The 16,401-nt window shown below is 38.7% G+C and overlaps 1 protein-coding gene across 1 annotated transcript in view; it reads right to left on the reverse strand.

The window, feature by feature from the left end:
• Positions 1–6,259: 6,259 nt before the first annotated feature.
• Positions 6,260–16,401, reverse strand: part of mtnr1bb (melatonin receptor 1Bb) — a 36,997-nt gene continuing 26,855 nt past the window's right edge. The window contains exons 2-6 of the mRNA XM_070843326.1: positions 14,177–14,295; positions 13,737–14,081; positions 12,661–13,052; positions 8,586–8,594; positions 6,260–6,320 (exon numbers count right to left, since the gene is read on the reverse strand). Of these exons, the coding sequence (XP_070699427.1) occupies positions 6,260–6,320; positions 8,586–8,594; positions 12,661–13,052; positions 13,737–14,081; positions 14,177–14,295 (926 nt within the window). The remainder of the gene's footprint in view (positions 6,321–8,585; positions 8,595–12,660; positions 13,053–13,736; positions 14,082–14,176; positions 14,296–16,401) is intronic.

Here is a 16,401-nt window from a genome sequence, read left to right on the forward strand (position 1 = left end):
TATCAACCAAACTACATTATCTGTAAAGCACCATAAAATGTGGTTTTTGTTACTTTGAGAGGCTGCATGCCATTTGCAAATGGTTTCATAAAATGTGAACACTGTTGGAACTTCGGTCATGTTTGAAATTGAAATGCATCAAGAGTCACACGGTTCATCTGTGATACAAACAGGATGAAGAGAAAACCATTATCTGTTTCACAATTATGATCAAAGGCTGGCTATGCAGACGTCAAGATTGTCTTAGATCTACATACATCCCACTGGCATGCCTGCCTGCATAGAGAATAGAGGGATAATGATAGGATAATTGCTATTATCTATGGCCATACTTAGTGAATAACTGACATATTGTAAATGGATGGTAAGAAGCAGCAGCAATTATTTAGAGAATGTCACCATTCACCCGTGAAAATAACACTTTAAAAACTAAAACATGAAGCAAAGAAAATGTTGTGAAATGAATGGTTAGAAAGTTGTATCAAAATCAGGGTCACAAATAAATGTGACATTGGATACAGCTTTGTGAGGTTACAATAAAACATCGATTAAAGATACCATGACACAGACGTTTGGAAGGCAATATATATATATATATATATATATATATATATTTATATTTTTTTACCATTAGTGGCCACTGACTGCTTTTGTACTCTCCATCTAGTTAATTTGTTGACCATTCAACTAACCACTTAACTTGTGAGGCAGCTGGATTCAGTTAGGTGTTTGTGGCCGAACCACAGTAGTTCGGACCAGTCAGTGTAAGCTAAGCTCTGGGTAGGGTTTGAGTGTGACAGCAGAGCGAAATCAGCAATAGCAGCTCCTAAAGAGTTTAGCTCAGATGCTGATAAAGCATCATTTGTATCTGAGCTGGAGACTAATTTGTCATTGAAAGAAGAGCAAAGAACATCACTCCTCTGACTTCAGCGAGAGGTTTAACTACATTATGTGGCCCGTTGATCAGATTTGTTGAAGTTAGCCTGCGTTAGACAATGATAGACAGATGGTTCATCCAATCCAAACCTGCCAAGTATTTTTTTTTTTGGAGCGTCCTCTTTACAAACAGTTTCTGTGGACGACTTCCCAGATGGCTTTGTGTAACAAACCATCTGGCACGTCAGGTTAACTAACCACTGCTGCAGCAGTGATCTTATCATTTACTAGTTAAATTATTGCTGTGTCAGATCTCGCACACAAAGTCCTCTCTTTATGTCCTTGGTGAGAATATGCTGTAACGAGGATAAAAGATTCTGATTCAGAACCAAGACTGGGCACCTCAGATACAATAAACTACTAAAATGAAAATAATACAACTCTTTATTGACATTATGATGAATTTTAAAAAATCCTCAGACAAAATTCTGTACTTCAGTGTTACCAGCATAAGCTGCTGAAAAGAGCTAAGTCATGTGCATCAGATCTGAAGAGCCTTGTGGAAATACTAAATGCCCTTCAGGCTTACTGCTTTAGAAACTCCATCTTAGTGTTCAATCTAAAAAGGGCACAGAGGACAAAAGGGCAGGTTCTAAATTAATGCCTGCTCAACCAATTACGTGCTTACTGCCTGTTTCTATTTAAGATAAAGTTGGTCATTTGGAGCTAAAAAAAACCCTTAACGTCTCCTTATTGAGTTCACTAGAAACAAAATGCGTGTCCGTATTTCACTCTAATAACTTCTCAGACAGGTACATTAATATTTAACTTATAGCATGTATAGCACCTGTCAGACACAAGGCAAGGTCCCTTTACAGGGACATAAAACACAATAAAGACAAGACACAGAAACATTAAGTTGCATGTAAAAGATAATGAAAGCACAAGAAAATAAATAGTTAAAGCGTAAGAGAAGATGCATTAAACGACGATAAAACCACGTGAATAAATAGTTAAAAGAAGTTATGTAGCTCTATCATTGGAAAGCCACAGTAAACAGTAATATTTTAAGGCCTGATTTAAATGCGCTGACACTTTAAGCAGACCTTTGGTGTTCAGGAAGCTTGTTCCATAGGTGGGGAGCATGGAAACTAAAAGCCGCTTCACCTTGCAGGCAAATACATTGTCACTCACTTATACTGGCATATTTGTTCTAACATGTTGTCGCTTGTTGATATGGGCAGCTGTCGGGGATTTGATATTTTATATGTATGAACTGAGGTAATACAATTATGTATAGCCACAAAATGTCTATGCAACAATCAATAATTGCAGTTAAATTGTTATAACAAAGTGACCTACAGTTACTGGAGATGATATCAAGTTACTTTCTTATGTAAAGTGTGAGTGTGTGTGTGTGTGTGTGTGTGTGTGAGTGTGTACATACACATTTTGTTAAAGCTCCCCCCTCGATTAAGTCTGAATTTACAGCTTCACGATCGTTACATTCGGCTGTGGCTAAGTGATTGAACCATTAAGTTAATTCATATCCAAATGAAATCAATAAACTGTGCTTGCATCAAGAGCCATAGTGGTAGATGACGGTGGAAACGTGCAATAATTACTTTCTTTACTTCAGTAAAAATGCATATTAGAAGTAGCAGGGCAGAATTCGGGGTAGGAGAGGTGGAGAGGAGGTGCGAAGTGATTGATGGAGAGACATTTTTTTCATCTTACAGTACATAAAAGTGTAAAGTGGCAGCTTTTTGGCTGGAAATCCTTCAAAAAGAAAAAAAACTGTACATGGGCAGAAAAGGAGTTTGGTGAAGCGAGTCATCTACTTGAATTTATAGTCGTTTTGATTCATAAGATTGAATGGTTTTACTCTTTATGTTATGTGTGAGAGGTACAAGAGCATATGGCTGGCTGTGATTTGGACAATGATTTGCCCTTTGATATAAAATGTGAACAGCATTTGAAAACACAATGTTCTGTTTTCCTACGCATCACTTTTTCATCTATTTTCAAAACCCCTCGTCTCTTTCCTGTTCAGGGCCACACAAGGCTAAAGCCTATCACGACTGGACAAGCGTGTACAACAGGTCTCAGCCATTGTGTGCATAGTTTCCAGTCCATCACAGACAACACATGCACACTCACAATCACACCTACAATTTAGAGCTCCTATTGCACCTGACCTGCATGTCGGTGGACTGTGAGAGGGAAATGGTGCACCTGGGGGAAACCTGCACAGACACAGGGAAAACAGGCAGACACCAGCAGTGTTAACCACTTTGCCACCATACACAGTACAACGTAAACATACGAGAAGAATGGATACAAGTTAGTTTTCTGATCTAGAGTTGAGCATCAGTACGGGAACAATTGCAAAAAGAACAGTCTCAATGAGTAAAAGATGTTCTGCCTTCCCTGTAATGGATCCTCTCATTTTGAGTCACAAATAGGCGTGAGTCATTACTTTATCAATGAGGTATTGTATTAACTTACAAAGTTAAATCTAAATATACTGAATGTGTGACTGACACTGTGAAAGCACATGCCCACAAGTGCCATCTCAACCTAGATTTCAGCTCAATTCAGAGAGACAGTGACAAAGACTTATGTCCAGCAGCAGTGATTTTTAAAGAATGGTACTGGCCCCTGACTTTTAGCATTATGCTGCGATAAGAGAAAGAAAGGGAAATTTAAATTGGAACATATCTTCACCGCTGAACAGCCAGATGCTGAGAAAAAGACAGATTGCCTGCCTTACAGGTTCGGTTTGTTTAGGGCTGCTGATTTCGGTACAGAGAGGGGCTGGTGTCTGCAGCGTCTGTTGTCATGACAACCATACAGCAACGCTGGAGAACTCAGCGGCTATCAACAGTCTTCAGGCTCCTCAGCAAAGAGCAGGCAGCTGACTACTGTAGCAGCTAGTCAGCATACTTCTACCAGCTGCAAAGAACAGTAATTGTGTTGAAGTGGAGCGGTGATGCGACTGCTGCTCTTGAGCAGGAGAAGAGGAGCCTGTTGGCTCCGGGACAAAAGCTGTAATATGGAGAAGTAGTTCTGCGTCAATAATTTTGGACATGTTTTTCTTTTGGCAATGTTTGTGAACTAAGTTTGGTGCTTAGAAAATATTTGAACTCAAAGCTGTTAAGACTTACAGAGTCAGCAAGCGAGGATTGTCTTAAAGGTAGCTCTCTCAAACAGTTCACAGTAATTATAGTCTACTAACTTTTCTGATGTAAAGAACAAGGTGGATTTTTCCAAGGATATCAGCTGTGTCAGGGGATGAATTTCCATTCGGTGGAATGATGCAGCCATTAAAAAACGTGGTACTTTGGGTCTGAAGATTCCTCTTAGTAATCATCATGCAGCATAGAAACAGATACAAATATACAAAAAACATACAAAGATACAAATAATGGCAGAACACCTTCCAGACATACAGGATCAGTTTACACATAAATGCATTGCAAAATACAAAACAGCATGAGTCCTTTGAACCCATTCCTCTCCGACAGCCTGCTGACTCCAGCTCAGCAGGGAAGAAGCTGGCATATTTTCTTAAATGTGAAGGGGTCCATGTGTCAAAAGGGCACACGGGTTTAGAGCACATGTTTTCAAAATTTTAGAAATGGGCCATTTGCTCTCGATCTTACTGTACATGTAACTGGTGTCTCTGACACAAATGAATTCCCAAGAAAGCTCCGTCAATTAAAGACAATTCAAACTTTCTTTTCAAAGAATTCAAAGAGCCATCCAGTATTTACCTCGTAACATCCGTGACTATGACACATTAAGTAAATCCATTTAATCATAAAAGAGTGCCCTCTAATCTCAGAGAAACTGAATTGCATAATGTTGTTTCTAGGTGAAACTAATATATATGGATTATCTTTGTTAATCCATGCATTAGGCGCAATTAAAGCAGCCTTTTACACATGAGATGTCAATCAAAATTATTACAGGCAGTTAAGCTTTGGAAATAAGACATGATATGTAATGAAACTTATGAAAATTGCCTGGCCATTGGGAGGCAAAGACATCAACCAGAAGTACGAGTGTAAACCGTTTGTCGATCTTTTGAACTTATGATATTCACTTGCCAACTGATTCTGCAGCTGGCGAAGGCATCTTTTTCAGGTGGGGTGTAATTACAGTTTGATATTTAAGTGAAGGACGGCGTATGGCAGTAATGAATACTGGAACAAGACTGTCATACTTGGAAGATGTATTAATCACATTGATATCAGCTGACCTCATCTTTGGCAGAATATTGTGTTGTGGCTGGAGAGGCTGCTTTTTAATCAGGAGGACGCAGATGAGATGCGCGAGGCCACAAGGGTTAGCGTGGAATCAACACTTGCAATGTTATAGATATTTTTTTTTTTTTTACATCATTTGTTATGACACAATTTCCCAGAAAAGGAAGCGTTATCTTTTTATGTTTATTTTTCTGGAAGCGCCTGATTGTTCTTTCCCTCTAACATCTCATTACGGCAGCGATGTGTGCATTGAGTTTGATTATGGGTATGAGTCAAAACCACCATCTGGATATCACGCCCTGCAATTATTCATCATGAGCAAGCAGTAATTTCTCTTAACCACATCCCCCTTTCTTAATCATAATCCTTGCCTCTGGTGCTGGATCACCTCCAGCTACTTGTCCATGCCCTGCCGTCTGCTAAAATCTAATCTGCATTTACTTTTCCGAATGCCTTCTTCTGTCAGGCAGTCCTTGCCTCTCACAAACGCTCAGTGGAGTGATGGAAGCACATGCATGATGTTTATGTTCAGCTTTGTGAGCGCGTAAGGAACCGGTACTAAAGCCTTTGAATTAAAAAGTAAATTTGATTTAAACTAAGGGCAGTACTAGGCTTTCCCTTCAAACTATCCATTTCTCCTGCTCATATAAACCAAGAGTTGGGTACGGCTCTGTGCAAGTGCAAGGCAGCAGGGCCTGATGGCATAGGGGAGTTCAAAGCATGCACCACTTGCTGGCAGAAGCCGTCTGGCTCCAATTCAATTTGGAGCCTTAAGAGGGTACCTCATCTACAAGAAACTTTCAGTCAAAACACTTAAAAAGTGCACAATAATTATTTTTTTTTTCCTTTTAACCACTTACTGTGAATAATGAAAAGCGGTGTAGGAAAGGAGAGCAACATATGCTCATCTCTGTTCGCTCATTTCACAAATGCATTAATCACAGAATACCACAAAATACGATATATCAGTTTTATTTTTCCATAACATCGTGTTTCAGTAGAACTGTACACATTATGCATATCTTTTTTTTTTTTTCTTTTTTTTTTTTTTTTTTACACACAGTTCACGTTGATGAGACTCAGTGTATGAACCAAGCCTTTTGAGTGTCCCGTTACATTCCACAGATTTCCCTTTGGTTCATGTTACTCAGACCATCCTCTGGGCACAGCGGCCTGCACCTGTTAGTGAATTCTTGCCAACGAACATCAGTCATAAATAACATCAGACAAGCATGCACATTCACACAGCCTCTGGAACGAAAGACATTTATCAAGACACAAGAAGTCAACTGGCGAAATGCCTGAAACGCTCAACTTTTTCCAACCTTGCTCGTTTTCTAAAAAGACATTTTTAACTGTCTTGTTTAATCTGGTGCCTCTTTACACCAAACAAACAAGTAATAAGGAAAAAAATTACAGCATGAACAGGAATTCTTGTGTAACATTTCCACCTTATGATTTGATTCATGCCTCAAAGAATTCAGTCTGAAGCAAAAAGAGATCCTACCTGCATCTAATGAGATGCAGCCAATTAACCGGCTACTGAGTGTAAATATTCTTCAGGTGAAAAGGATTTGTGCTCTGCAAACATTTTAATAGCTGTTGCATTAATGTTTTCATAGTCACAGTATTTAACGTGTTGGTTGGTTTCTTTGTAAACTATAGAAGGTGCATACACAACTGTGTTCCACCTTTTCTGCGGTGTGTCATCATATTTCCTATGACGGTATCTCTGTAAGTGCATTCAATTATGTTCCCAAGGCTCATCATTGTATTATCCATCTCAGTGAAGGTACCTTGCACATAATTCGATCAGTGTTGCATCCTCTTCTGTCTCTAGCTGTGAGCTGATGTTGTCACGCTGTTACATAACCCATTAATGACACACACAAAAAAAAAAAACACTGGGGCACTCTTTAGTGAGTATGTCCAGATGAAAAGGCAGGGAACAGTGAGGCTTCAGAGATGCCACATATACATCGTGTGTCTACATCCCTCAGCCTGTAAAAACTAAATGAGGCAAGATACTTCTAGTTGTGCCCTGCGGGCGTGTAGCTCAGAGCTGGCCGGTGTGCAGAGGAGAATATTCAAATGACGAAGCTGCCAGGTTTTCACGCTGATCTAAAAGCTACGTCGTATTTCAAATCATACCACAGCCATGATGAGCAACAGTCTTAAATAACATATCTTGTATGTGGACTTGTTTTGCCCTGCTGTCTCAATGCCGCCTTAATTCACTTAAAAATTATATTAAGTTCTGAGTTCTTGTGGCCTGTAATTACAAACCACCATCTGTGAAAATAAGTCCAATGAAACAAACAACTTTTTCAGTTGCAAAGTGGCTGCTTCAGTCGAGCTGCTTTTCTCTAAACAGAGATCACATGGTAAAAGTGAACTATCAGACGCTGAGAAATATAAAGGAATGTCCCTTTTGAGAAATGTCGACCCTGCCCGCATATTGTGTGTGAATGCTGAAGAGGGACTTCAACAGCATAATTCCGAAATTTAAGTGTGTCGCCTCATTGAGAACAGCACTCAAAAAGATTAGTAGTGCATAGAAGCCTTAGCTTTTAACTTTCAAAGAAAAACACTGTGATAACCTTCTGTCCTTGTGTGTTTACTTTGAAGGCAGAGTTGTATTCACACCATTAATATATATGCTGCTTTTTTTCAATTCACACTTAATGATAAAAATAAACACGGGCTCTCTGTTTTTTTTTTTTTTTATTCTGAACTTAAAATGATGCTTTGCCTCAGTTATTGTCACACAGCACAAGCACAGCTGTAGCTTCTGTTGAGAGAAAACTAACATAACACTCTGCTGCAGCAATTTTCCTCACTTCATTTGCAATACTTTTTATATTCTGTCGGTTTTTTTTATATCCCCCCTGTGCACATTGTCCCTATTTTCATACTTCATCTTGTTCAAATTGTACATACTTTTTTATGTGTACATCTTTCCACTAGTTTTTTATTCATTGTTTTATTGAAGTTTTATGTCTGCTGTTCTTTTACTTTTGCTTACTGGCTGCTGTAACACTGAATGTCCACACCGTGGGACTAATAAAGGAATATCTTATCTCTACCTAAACACAGTCCAACATGGCAGTCAGACACCAGGGTTCCCCTTTTGAAAATAGGAAGCTCTTCGCAGAGTCAGGCATGTGTTAGAGAACAACGCTTTCTATCAGGTGTTAATAACTTTGGCAGGATCCAAAAGCTGTAGGTTTTTTTTTAGAATTTAAATTAATAAAACTACTAGATAGTGTCTTGTTACCCTGCTTTTCAGAAAAGCATTTTAATACCACTGATTAAAAAAAATAAATTAGTTAAAGAAAAAAAAAAAAGATTAATCTGAAGATTTGGGGGACTAAATAATTATCTTAGAGGACAGAGTTAAAGCCAAGTGAGAAATTGCAGTAGAGTGGTTAAAAAAACTGACTTGTGCTGGGTGTGATGGGGAAACAAGCATTTTAATTACGTGCGAGTTGGAAAACAGTGAACCTTTCCTTTAAGCTGGCAAGAAATGCGCCGTACTTGTTTGGATGGAGAAAAGGTCCGACTTTAGGGTGCAGACAGTGAGCTTGGGGAACATAAATGAACATAGTTACATAATTTTGCTGTAGGGTATATAGAAAGAAAATACAAAGGAGGAAAAGATAATATTTGCTCTTTTGTTTTAGCTATTGAGTCTCCCGCCCGAGGCCTCCGTGTGAACTTCCGTGCAATGCTGCAGAGAAAACTTTCTATAGACAACTGTCCTGAATACATAAAAAGAAGCAATATGGAGGCAAACTAGGTTTGCTGAATAGGTTCATTTTAAATAGATAATATGGCACTCGCCATAATATTTAAACTTTGACACTATTGTATTACACTACTATATAAGGCAGTACTTTTGAATGAAAAAAGACCTTAAAGGACCCAAGGTGTTTTAAAGAGTTCTCCCCAGCAGTAACTTTACTAAGTTTATGTACACCCAAACCCCCTTCAGCTATGTCCATTTCTTTGGTTTAAATTGAAGTCTTTACTTCCTTCCAAGTGCATCTAAAACACTCTCCAGACGTTTGAGCGTTAGTTTTCTTAATACCATAACAACATCCTTCCTTTTCAGTTTTTTTTTCCTGCTCAGCTCTGTCTTCCCTGCAGCGACCTGAAAAGCACTCCAACTTCCCTTGTGGTGTAATGACCTTCTCACCTCCGTAGTCAGGATAGAATAGTCACTCCCTATATATATATCTGAATCCCATCTCCTCAACAAAAACTTAATATGTCACTGTTTTCTACCCTGCTCTGCACCACAAACGTCACTGTTTGCTTCCAAATTTTCTTCCTCGGCTTGCAACGCTCTTGCATCTCACCTGTCCTATGAGTATTTATAGTACACGTTTGCATTGGCTTTGCATCTGTTGCCATTCTTGATCAATGGCTTTGTACATTTTTACCCTGTATACAAACACACAAATACAATAAAAAATAATTTAAATACGAAAAGAAAAAAACAGAGCCATTGCAATTATTATGAGGAACTTGTTTTGCCATTCTTGGATATTTTACTTGTGCAATTAGAAGTCGATTCAATCACTCCACACTGGAAAACAAATTAATATGTAGTGACGCAATGTACATGCCAATTAAGCAAGAGGTTGTTTTAGATGCACTTTGCAACTGCAATAGAGTTAATGGTCAGAGAGCTTAAGCGTTATCCGATAGTAAACTGTTAATTGTGTGGGGTTGTTGAGCTTCAGATATATAAAAAACACATTTTGAATACATCTCCAATAACAATATACCACAGTTAAAAACCACATTGACACTAATTTACAAAATGTCTCTTTGAAATGTCTTCAGACTCCCATATATGGCAGTTAATAAACTGCAAGTGTTTGTGTAACACAACAAAATTTTCGGTAGGCACCCTGAGATGGGAATACAGATATGAGCTGTACCTTCACAACAATCTACATCTTTCAAAACACTTGTTCAGTTAAGAGGCAATGAATGTCAACTCCTAACGCTTCCCCTAATGTGCTCTTTTTTGATTTTGTTTGTTTTTCCACAGTGAATGGATCAAAAAGTGTCCCTGGTGAATTCTTTTTTTTTTCTTTTTTTAGAAAATAAATAAACTACATTAATTAAATAAATTTTCTATGAAATGAAAAGCTAAAATTTTGCATAAGTATTTCAGAATGAAGAATAACAATCACACCTGCATAAGACTACAACATACGCACATGATGTAGGAGGCAGAGGAACCTGTGCCTATTCTATATTGCTTGCCGCACATTCAGTACATGTATTTATTCGCTTCTTTTGTCTAGGGGCTGGGAGTTTCCGACATAGAAGGCAGGAGAACATCCTGGAGTTGTTTTGTGTCTTAGTCCTTTTGTTATCTTGTGGCCTTGAGAGCAGCATCATTTACAGTAAATCGGTAAGACATCTTGTTTAAATATGGATGTACTAAGGTGAGGGACCATCTCACTTTTAACTGGATATGGTTTTTAAATGCAAACTGACGTTGGATGTCTTGACTCATGACAATCACTGTTTCGAATTGCATAGCAAAGTGTTAGTGTGCATAAAGTATAACCCATGCTGTTGCACTTGGATATTTGGTGAAATTGATCGACTTATTGCATTGTGATTTTGTTAATAAACTGACATCAGTGTATGGATATGTGCTCTCCCTGTCTGAAATCTGACTGTCCTGCACTGTGGATGTTCTCCAGTGGTGGAAGAGGTACTCAGATCTTTGACTTAAATAAAGTACAAAAGTATCTCCATATACTGAAAGTACCAAAAGTAAAAGTACTCATCATGCAGAATGGCCCATTTCAGAATATATTGTATAATATTGGATTATAATCACTTGAATGTTGCAGCTGGTAAAGATGAAGATACTGGTGCTGAGTGGCTTGTGTATTAGCATCAGAAAATGGAAATAACCAAGTTTAGTACAAGTACTTCAAAATTGTATCTAAGTACAGTAATTGAGCAAATGTTTCACCACTGGTGGTTCTCTACATTAAATTACGTCCACTACTCTGGGTTTACAATGAATAATGATCTAGTTTCCTTGTCTAGGTTGCCCCGTCTCAACAACTTTATGAACTGTCATTGTCTATATATTGTTTTGTAGGCTGTATTTTATATATTGTGTTTTTGAAAGTCACCCTAAAAGCTTATTAAACTATATTCACATTCGTGATGAAGCATCTGCAAAGAGTGGTAGAGTGTACTGTGTACTGAGATTGGTTTTGTGCCCTATATAAAATTCATGTTGCGTCGACAATGATCTGAAAACTAGGAAACTAAGAGACGACATTACTCAATTGACAGTTATTATTATTTTTGAAAATAAACTGTGTAATCTCAGTGGTAAAAAAATGGAATATTTGTTTTTGCTAATTGTAGAAAAACATTTCTTATTGAAAAGATAATATCAAGGGTGGCTTTCCATGCAGCTTACAGTGGCCTAGCATTATGTCATTAAGCTACATTATGTCAAACCGCAGCAGCGGAGAATTATCGGTGATATGCAGAATGACGGATAAAGCAGCAGCAATAGTAGATATGTAGGTGTCCTCAACCTGCTACATCACATGCACCATTTGTCACGGGACTTTAAAAAAAAAAAAAAGAAAGAAAAGAACAGCCATGTTAATTGGCACATCGTACATGGTTTGATGCTTTACTAATGACTTACTTTGTGTCATCCATTGGTGACTTTAATTTCCTGAATTGATTTTTTTATGTTTGTTACTAAGTTTTTCTGTTCTGTTCTTGACCCGTCAGGCCAGGCAGCATTAGGTATATGCCACTGCCACTTTAGTGTGCAGTTATGACCACATTACTGTCAAACCCTATCAGACTGATATTATACATTATAGACAGACTGATATCATCTCCTCTTCCACTAACCAGCATTCAGTTGAGGCGAGTTGTACTATTTGAGGCTTTTGAAGTTACTAAAGAGAGGTGTATGTTTACCAGTCGTTACCAAGTTTTGTGAAATATGTCTAAGAGTCTACAGCAGCAGACATTAAAGGATATTACATTTTTTTAATGAAATATTGATGTACCATTCAGATTGTTTTTAGAGTAAGAGCAAAATGAAACTGGAATGCACGACTCGGTTCTCCCTCTCTAAAATGTTTGCTGTTGATCAATGCTTGAGAATCACAGACAAACTCTTCCTTATTCAGCACTTTAGAAAAAGTTGTTGAGTTAATACTTCAAGTGATAAACTTTCAAAAACTCATAATATTAACTACATAATTCTTAACAACTTTACCAACACCATAAAAAAAAAAAAAACACGTCCACAGATGAAACACTTTTCACCTGTTCTGACGTCAGCCGATAGAGAACCAAGTCATGTATTCCAGTTTCATCTGTTACTTGATACTCTTTAGCTGCACAACCGTCTGAATGTCACATAAAGACAGGAATTACTATTTAACAGGCTCAAGGTTCCAGATTTCATTCTTTGTTTATGCGATCTCTGACTGACTCGTTGTTGTTCAGCGGCGGGGGTGGGGACTGCTTGCTCCTCATGCTCCTGCCGTCCGTGGCGGCTCTCGAAGTCTCTGTCACAAAGAGCCGAGTCACCCAGACAGAAGTGACAATGCGTTTGTACTCATTCCTGAAATTCCTGTTGAGTAAGCCATAGATGATGGCATTCAGACAGCTATTGAAGTAGGCCATGAAGTAGCTGACCACAAAAAGCCACTCAGGGATGAGGGGGGCCACACGTGACGGATCTATGGCCACTGCCAAGCCAATCAGGTTTAGCGGAGCCCAGCAGATGGCAAACAGCACAAAGACCACAAACATGGTGATGAAATTCCGCAAGTCACTTGGTCTGAGGCGAGGGCTCTCCTCTGTCTTCACTTTACGACGCACCTGGACATGATGAAAACACATAAGATGGGAATTACACTTTCAATGGTGGCAGGAGGCCACTGTTTCTTTCTGCCTCTCTACCTTACACATTTACAGACACATGAAAATAGGAAACCCACATCCACGCTTGCACACACACACACCCACACACGCACACAAACACAGATATCTACACATACAACCACTTCAGGGATCTCATTCATCTATCTGCCTGTCGCAAAACACCACTTCTCAGCTGAAATCACAGCCAAACCTTTGCAGTGCTCAGTTTGTTTTAAATTTTACACTTCCTGGTAATTAAAGAGCAAAACCCTCCACTCAAATGTTACATGGCAAAAAGGATTTCAATGATGGGACGATGTCTTTTGTCAGTGTATTCTGGCATTTAGAAAATGACACAGACTTGTCCAGTAAAGGGTCAGTAATTAAAGGTCAAAATTTAAAAAAAAACTTGCAATGACCATATTTTCTACATTACAGGTTCAATTTGGATGAACCCTGAAAGGCAGATAGTTCTTGTTCTCGTTTGACCCAAGGGATGACTGCCTTATTTCCAGCTGGTGACATGTTTATCGGTTTACATGTTTAGATGGTATTAAAATGGGATTTAAAAACTCCCTCAATTAATAAGTCTGATGTGCCTGTAAAGAGGTAATTAACCACGTAGCGGAGCAGAACACTGACCTGAATCACAAGTACCCAGATGCGTAAATAACAGAAGGTCACCACTGCAATGGGAACCAAGAAGTGAACCACCACTACGGCCACCGTGTAGGAAGCGCTGACATTCTGGGCGAAGGTGCAGGAGTACACCCGCGCGTCGTAGCGCAGGGAACCAACGAAGAAATTGGGGATAATGGCCACTATTGTGAGCACCCAGATTAAGGCAACAAACAGCAGAGTGTTGCGATAGCTGTACAGCCGACTGTAGGAGAATGAGTGACAGATGTAGCAGTATCTGTTCACTGCAATCCCAGTGATGTTGAAAATGGAACCGATGACACTCAGCCCCATTAGGAAACCACTGACCTGTACAGAATGAAAGAAAGCGAAGTGTTGGTGTCAGAGTGTTGGTAACGGGGTTTACTGGTGTTCCATAGGTGGTAAACTGTAATATGCCTTACCATGCATTGTGTGTTTCCCAGTGCCCATCCGTCATGGAAGAGAGCATAGAGAACCAGGGGGTAGGGGTAGAAGGCTACCACGAGGTCAGCAAATGCCAAACTCACCACAAACACATTACCTGTAGAGGAACACACACACACAGACACAATTCTCCTTAATATATATATACAGTAACTTGCTGTCCTATTTCGAGATGAGTCACATATTTCATCATTCTGGACACACACATAAATATACTGTTCTATTAACTCTGGAATCACCCTCTAATTTGGCTCTGATGATTTGGCTACTCATCTTCTCATCACAGCATAATGGATAATAGATTTGTAAGCATGTGCTCTGCCAATCTGTGGAAGTACATTCGACCCCGGTGGCTCATTCCTATAGAAGGCTGGAGTAGGATTTATTCACTTTTGATGGTATTACATTAATTGTAAAGTGCGCACATGTGTATGTTATGTAACGGTTTGCTGCGCATTCCTCGATTCTATTATTCTTTCTCTGACAATAACCTAACGAGAGTCAAATTAATCTGAAAATACAGTTTATGTTGTTTAGTATTTGTACTAATCGGGCAAAAACTGGACCTTGCAATTCTCAGTAGGAGCCTATCTCAGCACGTCCAGCTTGGCGAGATTGTTGGCAGAGAAGGCAGGGATTGCAAAGCAAAGGTTTTTTAACCTCTGCCCCGCAGCCAGTTGCCTCACCCTAAACAAAGTTTTATCAGGACTGGCAGAGTCGCTGTGTTTTGACAGAGTTAAGGGACAAGCTTGCGGACACAGCTCTTGAGCTCATGCGACACTGACATGCAGGTCCTTTTTCATCTAGCTCACGCCCAGCCTACTCCAAACAGTGGCCTCCAGTTTGCAGTTTGCGGCTCATTCGTCACATAAATGAAGCATTACTTTAGTTTAGGCAAAGAACTTTTAGTTGCATTTGTTAATTAGCATCAGCTGCTTCACCTGTACTTGGCTGTTAGTGGCCCATTCATTGGCTACCAGGGCTACCAGCATTTAATCACATCTGGAGTCTCTTCCACCAAATCTAACTAATCAAGTAATATTTGATACACCCGTCTTTGATTGAACTATTTTCAGATTTATGATCAGTTGGAAGAAAAGTGGCGCCCACCCATGCCAGTAGGTGCTGTATGCAAAGGATTCTGTCATGTCTATCAAATAGTTTCAGTGATAAAATATCATAGAAGCAAACAGATATTCCAACAACAAAGAATGACATTGAATGTTTGTGTGAGTGTATGTATATTTCCAAGCCACCACTTCATTGGCGTTCTAAAGAATTTTTACAATAATCAAACGACATTGATTCAACAAATAACTAAAACTTTCTTAAAACTAAGAAATCATCAAATATATGAGTCAAACCAAATCAAACTATGAAATAGTTTGGGCTTCAAATGTCAATGTCAATGATGTACAATACATACAATACATGATACAACATGGACAATCCAGTACAAAACTAGGGGAGAAACTGAATATGTTCTAAAGCAAATTGGAAACATTCTCAGTGTATGTTTCCTGCATAAAATGACATTAGACCCACGATTAATGCCACTTTGATTTTTTTCTAAACCAGTTTAAAGTTAGAGATGGACTTCCATGTATGAGAAACATATATTTTCATTATTTCATATTCTTCAACTCAACCCTAGAACAAGGTATTTATTGACACAACTTGCAAAATAAATAATGAATAATTGCATCAAATTGCATGGCAATCTATCACCTAGTTTTTGAGATATTTCAGTATGCGTGATTAACTAAGTAATGGAGCAACACTGTTATGCTAAAAAACATATGGAAAACATGCAAAAAAAACAACACAGGCCTCCTGCTTTAAATACACAAACCCAGAATCATTTGGACTGTAAACACAGTTAGGAAATGGTCTAACTGCCATCAGTTTTCATTTTATTACAGTGAACACATGACACAATCACAGATTGATATATACCATTCCAGTATCAGTGTGTAAAAATCCCTTGTAAGCATGTGTGTGCGTGTGTGTGCATGCCTGTTTTAGAGTACATGACTTTAATGTGACTTTTCATAGTCTGGACAATTATATATGCGAGAGGTTATGGCAAATCCACCTTGGCATCTTCAATTATAGCCTGATAAGATTTCATAATCCAATACTGTTCATTCTTTCCAGTCTATCTGAATATAAATTGGACGAGTGCTGCAGGGGGAGAGAACAT

Source organism: Pempheris klunzingeri, chromosome 14 (genome assembly GCF_042242105.1).
Source record: "Pempheris klunzingeri isolate RE-2024b chromosome 14, fPemKlu1.hap1, whole genome shotgun sequence".
Lineage (NCBI taxonomy): Eukaryota > Metazoa > Chordata > Actinopteri > Acropomatiformes > Pempheridae > Pempheris > Pempheris klunzingeri.